We start from the raw sequence: 7841 nt of genomic DNA, 5'->3' as shown, positions 1-7841 counted from the left end.
AAAAAAAAAAAAAAAAAAAAAAAAAAAGGAATCATTCCTGCTCTATGCCAATTAGGTATTCTGGGGAAATTAATAATAATAAAAAAAGAATCATTCCTGCTAAGAATCTTGAGTGACACTTTGTTGCCTGGCAGCTAAAATAATTTGTCTCTTTCCATGAGTATGTTGTCTTGTGCTGTGTTAACTTCCTGATACTCAAGCTTAAAGTGAGGGCCAATGGACAAATTCAGTGCCTGTATGTATTCCTAACACGTTGGTCTTGCCCTGTTTGTCTCCCTGTCCTTCTGCTCAGGTTCCATACTGCCCTCTGTAGGAAGCTCTGTAGGCAGTGTAAACGGATACCACACCTGCAAAGGTGAGAATGCCATTTCAACAGTGCTGCTTTGTTGGATGTGTTAGGACAGTGTCAATGTTTGCATTTGTGTATGTTGCAATGTGTGTGGAAGAACTGCTGCCAGAATGGGTGTAAGGATAAAAATCTGGGGAGAAGCATGGTTTGCTGGCTATAGACCATAAACAGGTTGGTAGCCCCTGAAGTTAAAGGTGTTGCAGAAATAGACTGGATCACTAGATAAGGCAAATAAGGAAGAAACTAAAAAAAAAAAAAAAAGTTAGTCTTTGGATTAAAAAGAAGTTATGCTAGAGATAATCTAGTCTAGCTCTCAGCCTCCCAGCTGGCTGACTTCTCTGTAGTTTGGAGAAGAAGGAATGGAAGAATGCTCCAAGTCCATTGATCCCAGTAGTACACTAAGTTTCTTTCTTTGCTCCCCTCATTTTTGTTGTTCCCATGTTTAGCATTTTAAGGTCTACATCTGAGTATATAATGCCAAAAGCAGATTAATGAGAACCTTTTGTTTTGTGTATATAAACAGGAACTTCTGTATGATTTAGCAGGAAGATAATCTCTAGTCCTCTAGAAGGAGTAAGAGAGATGCTTAATCCTGTCAAGTAATTTAGGAGCAAGGAGCCAAGGAAAATACTTGAAGAGCTATTCCCAATCTGATTTCTGTTTCTGTGATAACTAGATCTGACGGAGATCCAGTGTGACATGTCAGATGTAAACTTGAAGTATGAAAAACTGGGGGGAGTACTTCATGAACGCCAGGAAAGCCTTCAGGCTATTCTCAACAAAATGGAGGAGGTTCAGAAGGAGGCAAACTCAGTGCTGCAGTGGCTGGAATCAAAAGAGGAAGTCCTGAAATCCATGGATGCCATGTCATCTCCAACCAAGACAGAAACAGTGAAAGCCCAAGCTGAATCTAACAAGGTACTGTGTTTACATTAGTTGCATCCCAACACCAAGAGGAAGAAACAGCTGTACCAGTGTTCCTGCCCAAGCCCAAGCACCTGAGAGAGAGACACGGGCAACAGTTTAGGCTGTGATGGGCAGTATGTTTGACTTCTAAATGATTAATATGCCTTAACTCTCCTAGAGAATTTTCTTACTTATGAAATTAGAAGTTGTTGTAGATTGGATTCAGAAACAAAACCAGATATGTTTGCAGAAAAAGAATAGCCCTCCGCAGAATGACTAGCTCATTGAGAATGGGATCTCATTTGTTTGTAAGCAAGACAAACCATTCTTATCAAAGTGCCATTCCAGTTCTTGGAGGGATCTAAATAACAGTGATTACAGTTCATTCTTAAGATTGACACGTGAGACTAGGAAAAATGTCAGACGGTACAAGACCATAGAAAATCCTGTAGGAAATTTTCACCAAAAGTTGTAATATTCCCATTGATCATAGCGTCTCATCTCCTTCAACTACAAAAACATTGTTTTCATCATATCTTGGTATTTTCAGTTTATTGGGATTAATGATTCCTTCTTACTGAGTTCTACTGATGTGTTATGCATAAAAGAAACTGAGATCCTGCCATTTAGATTTTCATTTTAAAACAAAAATTTAAGTAGAAAGGTTAAGTATCTTAACATCACTAAACAAGTCATTGATAGGATCCTAGTGGAGCCTGCAATAACCGCCCTGTTTTCCAGTCATTTCTACCATACACACAGCTTTGTTTCCTGTCCAGAACCTCATGGCATGCGTTGTATTCTTTTTCCTAGGCCTTCCTGGCTGAATTGGAACAGAATTCTCCCAAAATTCAAAAAGTAAAGGAAGCCCTGGCTGGATTACTGGCTACATATCCCAACTCACAGGAAGCAGAAAACTGGAAGAAAATTCAAGAAGAACTCAGTAAGTTTTCACAGGAGTGTTACAAATTTGCTAAGTTACTTGTCTTCAAAGCAAGTAGAGAATTATAGCACATCCTATAAAACAGGAATTATTTTTAGCTAATTTTTATAAATAAGCAATTAGGGCCCAGACAGGGCCAGAGCATGAGCCTGAATTGGGAAAAAAAATTAGAGATTCCACTCAAAGAGTCAGAAGTTTGGCTTTCTTGGGCAAGTCAAACTGATAATCTACTGTGATCAAGAACCAGAGAGGCCAGAAACAGTGACTCACACCTGTAATCTCAGCATTTTGGGAATCTGAGACAGGAGGATTGCTTGAAGCTAGGGGTTGAAACCAGCCTGGGCAACATAGCAAGATCTTGTCTCCACAAAAAGTAAGGAAAAACAAATTAGCCAGGTGTGGTGGCATGAACCTAGAGTCCTAGCTGCTGGGGAGGCTGAGGTGAGACAATTGCTTGAACCCAGGAGTTCAAGGCTGCAGTGAGCCTGATTATGCCACTGAACTCCAACCTGGGCAACACAGGGGGACCCTTTCTCAAAAAAACATAACAAAAGAACTAAAGAGAGCATTGATGATAAAAATGAAAGATGGAAATAAAAATATTCAGTAAATGAATTAGATAAATTGTGTGCTCATAATATTGAACTGTAAACAATGTAGATGAATTTTTTTGTTTTTTTATTTTACTTTATTTTTTATTTTTTGAGATGGAGTTTCACTCTTGTTGCCTAGGCTGGAGTGCAATGGTGCAATCTTGGCTCACCACAACCTCCACCTCCTGGGTTCAAGCAATTCTCCTGCCTCACCTTCCTGAGTAGCTAGGATTATAGGCATGCGCCACCGTGCCTGGCTAATTTTGTGTTTTTAGTAGAGACAGTGTTTCTCCATGTTGGTCAGGCTGCAAACTCCTAACCTCAGATGATCCACCTGCCTCGGCCTCTTAAAGTGGTGGGATTATAGGCGTAAGCCACCATTCCTGGCCTGTTTTTTTTTTTTTTTTTTTTTTTTTTTTTTTTTTTTTTTTTTTTTTTTTTTGGTTTTTTTTTTTTTTTGCCAAATTTGGAAATTAACTTTTTTTTGACCCTTTTTTTTTTTTTTTTTTTTTTTTGAGACAGGGTCTTGCTTTGTCACCCAGGCTGGAGTTCAGTGGTGCGATCATGGCTCGCTACAGCCTTAACTTCCAAGGCTCAAGTAGTCATCCTGCTTCAGCCTCTTGTGTGGCTGGGACCACAGGCATATGCTACCATAACCAGCCAATTTCTAAAATTTTTTTGTAGAGATAAGGTCTTGCTTTGTTGTCCAAGCTGGCCTTGAACTCTTGGGCTCAAGTGATCTTCCCACTTGAGGAGTTCAAGACCAGCCTGGGCAACATAGGGAGATCCTGTCTCTACAAAAAATAAAAAACTAACTGTGCATGGTGGCATACACCTATAGTCCCAGCCACTTGGGAGGCTGAGGTGGGAGGATCACCACTTGGGCCCAGGAGGTTGAGGCTTCAGTGAGCCATGATTGTGCCACTGCTCTATCTTGGGTGATAGAGTGAGATACTGTCTCAAGTAAGTAAGTAAGTAAATAAATAAATAAAGCTTCTGGGGTCATTTCCTGCAGTATATTAGCAACATAACTTAGGGACCAGGCCAGTTGTTGATAACAGTAAAGGAATACATTCCCTCATTTCCTCTCCACAGATTACCGATGGGAAAGGGCCACTGAGGTGACTGTGGCTCGTCAAAGGCAGCTAGAGGAATCTGCAAGTCATCTGGCCTGCTTCCAGGCTGCAGAATCCCAGCTCCGGCCGTGGCTGATGGAGAAAGAACTGATGATGGGAGTGCTGGGACCACTGTCTATTGACCCCAACATGTTGAATGCACAAAAGCAACAGGTCCAGGTAAGCAATATAGCAACAAAGAAATTGGAATCACATGAAACTGAGTTCAAAAGTTGCTCCCAGTAAGTAGATTTCATATGATCCTGGACAAGTCATTTAATCTCTCAAAGCCTCAGTTTAAATGAGATATTTATAAGGTGTTTATCATGATGTCTGTAGAATAGTAAACAGTCAAAAACTCTATTATTATTATTAACAGAGACAGTAAGATGAGTAGATGTGAGAATGGAGAACTTTTCTGACTAAATTATGGAATTATATTTTGCTTGTAATCCCCAATGATAGTGATCCACATTACTTCATATCTTATATCTACTGGATTGAGATAGGATTTTCTGTGGTCAAACCTCAAAAAAAAATTGATTTAAGTGCCTATGAACATCATAGAAATTTAGGTTGGTCAAGCCGGGGGCAGTGGCTCATGCCTGTAATCCCAGTACTTTGGGAGGCTCAGGCAAGTGGATCACAAGGTTAGGGAGATGGAGACCATCCTGGCTAACACAGTGAAACCCTGGCTCTACTAAAAAATACAAAATTTAGCCAGGCATGGTGGCATGTGCCTGTAGTCCCAGCTACTCGGGAGGTTGAGGCAGGAGAATTGCGTAACCTGGAAGCCGGAGGTTGTAGCGAGCCGAGACTGTGCCACTGCACTCCACCCTGGGTAACAAGAGTGAGACACAGTCGAAAGAAAGAAAGAAAGAGAGAGAGAGAGAGAGAGAGAGAGAGGAAAGAAAAGAAAGAAGAAAGAAAGAAAGAAAAGAGAGAGAGAGAAAAAGAAAGAAGGAAAGAAGAAAGAGAAAGAGAGAAAGAGAGAGAAAGAAAGAGAGAAAGAAAGGAAAGAAGAAAGGAAGGAAAGAAAGGAAAGAAAGAAAGAGTACTTTTTGAAAGAACTGTTTCTTTCAGCTCCTGCATCCAGATAAATTTTGAGTCCTATTTAGTCTACTTGTAAATTTTTCTGATCCGGTGGTTTTCAAACTTTTTGGTTTCAAACCCCTTTTATACTCTGAAAAATTACTGAACATACCCAGGAGCTTGTGTTTATCTATTAATATTTATTGTATTAAAATGATGAGGAATTTTTAAAGTATTTAACTTTTTAAAATAGCAATGATAAAACCATCACATTAACCTAAGAAACATATATTTTACTAAAAAATAACATTTTTCAAAACACAAAAGTTTAATAAGTAGTATTTCTTAATATCTTTGCAAATCTTAATTTTTGGCTTAATAGGCTATTCTCATATCTGCTTCTGCATATCTGTTGCAATATCAAACACCATGTAGCCTCTGGAAAACATCATTGAACATTTGTGACAGAACAGAAATTTTTAAAGGCAAATAACATCTTAGTATTATTATGAAAATGGTTTTGATCTCTGTACCTCCACTCATCCTAGGCCCTCCCCTGAAGTGCTCTTCACCAGCCTTAATCTCTGCTCTGCTTGGAGACCTACTCGTTTTTTATTGTCACATCTGAGGAGCCTTTCCTGATTTCTGTCCTCTGCCATTTGTCATTGCCAACAGAATTAATCACCCTACTCCATGCTTTCACAGTTCTGTGTTATATGTTCACATCAGTGTTTAATCATTTTTACTTTTGTTATATTTTATTATAGTTCATTGTTTACACATTTGTCATTTCATGAGGCTTTATCTTATGCATTTTTGTGCAGTGCAGATACTGAGTACTTTCTATGAATTATCTCATTTAATCCTTGTAACAACCAAAATAAGTACTTTACTATCCTCATTTTACAGATGAGGAAGCTGGGGTTTGAGAACTTATTAAATCTTGCCTAAGGTCATACAGCTAGGAGGTGACAGAACCAGGATTTGAACACAGGGGAGTCCAACTCCAGATCCTGTAATCTTAACTTTTTTGATGAGAGCAGCAAGGGATAGAAGAGAAATAAAATGGCATAGTCCTTGCTTTAAAGAAGCTCTTTGTCTAATTATGCTATATTATAATATGCAGATTGTATATGCTCTTCAAATTCTAAGAAAGAAACTAAGAAAAACAGACATTGAGATCTGACATGACAAGCCCAGCTAGTAATACAGCTGGCTCTGGGATCCAGTGTTCTAAACTCCCAATTCAGAGGCTTGAGTATTGCTTGGCAAAGCTGATGAATGCCAGCATTAATTTCTCAGCCATATCTGACCTTAGTAACTGACATTGAAACAGAATGGGACAAACAAGGAAAAGAAATAAAATAGGAGCAATCAGTGATCTTTTCAAAATAAGTTTTTATTAAACAATTGTTAAGTGATACTGCCTCAGCCTAATAGCTCGGTCCTTATAGTTTTCTGGTTTATTTTTTAAAGTAGTTGACACTGTTGGGCACAATCCAACATCGGTTTTTGGTTTGACACTGCTTTTTTGGAGACAGGGTCTCTTTCTGTTGCCCAGGCTGGAGTGTAGTGGTGCTATCTCAGCTCACTACAACCTCAGCCTCCTGGGTTGTAGTTGTGGTTCTTGTGCCTCAGCCTCCTGAATAGCTGGGACTACAGGTGCTCGCCACCATGCCCGGTTAATTTCTGTATTTTTAGTAGAGATGAGGTTTTGTCACGTTGGCCAGGTTAGTCAAACTCCTGACCTCAAGTGATCCTCCTGCCTCAGCATCCCAAAGTGCTGGGATTACAGGCACAAGCTACAGCACCTGGCCTGACACTGCTTTTAGATTTGTTTTTTTCCTGTCTAAACATCTTGGTGTCATTTCTGTTTCAGTTTATGCTGAAGGAATTTGAAGCACGCAGGCAACAGCATGAGCAACTGAATGAGGCAGCTCAGGGCATCCTAACAGGCCCTGGAGATGTCTCTCTCTCCACCAGCCAAGTACAGAAGGAACTCCAGAGCATCAATCAGAAATGGGTTGAGCTGACTGACAAACTCAACTCCCGTTCCAGCCAAATTGACCAAGCTGTTGTTAAGAGCACCCAGTACCAGGAACTGTTGCAAGACTTATCAGAGAAAGTAAAGGCAGTTGGACAACGGCTGAGTGGCCAGTCGGCTATCAGCACCCAACCCGAGGCCATAAAGCAGCAATTGGAGGAGACCAGTGAAATTCGATCTGACTTGGAGCAGTTAGACCAGGAGGTTAAGGAGGCTCAGACATTGTGCGATGAACTCTCAGTGCTCATTGGTGAGCAGTACCTCAAGGATGAACTGAAGAAGCGTTTGGAGACAGTTGCCCTGCCTCTCCAAGGTTTAGAAGATCTTGCAGGTAAGTTGGGATGAAGAACACACTTCTGCCGTAATAGAGGCAAGCAGAAAGAAGGAGTGAGTTAGGAAGTAGTCCTGAGAATCTAGGATTTCCTTACATTGTTTTTGGACTGCTTTTGGTGCAACTTAGAATGATGTTAAACCAGTTCCTTCTCCTAGCTCCAAAGAGAACTGCTGTGGTTATTACACAATGAACACTCACAAAATGTGAAGGTTAACATAGCATAGTCCTAGAGATAAAAGCTCTAATATAATTTCAACCAGCAAGTAGAGATTCATTCCCATAGATGTACTAATAAGTGGAGTTCCACATATACTCTCATTGATACCCACATATTTTTTGTTTTTATATTATGCACACCACACACACAGGGTCTGTCACTGTCACCCAGGCTGGAGTGCAGTAGTTCAGTCATGGCTCACTGCAGCCTCAATCTCCTGGGCCCAAGTGATCCTCCCACCTCAGCCTCCCAAGTAGCTAGGACTATAAGTATGTGCCACCATGGCCCGCTGATTTTTTTTTTTTTTT

General features: G+C 40.2%; 1 protein-coding gene across 29 annotated transcripts in view; it reads left to right on the top strand.

Annotated features, from left to right (window-relative positions):
* The window catches only part of MACF1 (microtubule actin crosslinking factor 1), a 421177-nt gene that overhangs the window by 313411 nt on the left and 99925 nt on the right, over positions 1-7841 (top strand). For 26 of the 29 annotated variants that reach the window (XM_017508009.2, XM_017508022.2, XM_037731187.1 and 23 more), the window contains 5 exons: positions 293-355; positions 1026-1267; positions 2069-2198; positions 3887-4086; positions 6818-7313. In XM_017508009.2, the coding sequence (XP_017363498.1) occupies positions 293-355; positions 1026-1267; positions 2069-2198; positions 3887-4086; positions 6818-7313 (1131 nt within the window). The remainder of the gene's footprint in view (positions 1-292; positions 356-1025; positions 1268-2068; positions 2199-3886; positions 4087-6817; positions 7314-7841) is intronic. The other 3 variants (XM_017507997.2, XM_017508021.2, XM_017508023.1) reach the window with 1 other exon arrangement.

This window comes from Cebus imitator, unplaced genomic scaffold (genome assembly GCF_001604975.1).
Source record: "Cebus imitator isolate Cc_AM_T3 unplaced genomic scaffold, Cebus_imitator-1.0 Scaffold385, whole genome shotgun sequence".
In the NCBI taxonomy this organism is placed as follows: domain Eukaryota; kingdom Metazoa; phylum Chordata; class Mammalia; order Primates; family Cebidae; genus Cebus; species Cebus imitator.
Note: the sequence above shows the minus strand (reverse complement) of the source record. Positions and strands in the feature narration are given on the sequence as shown.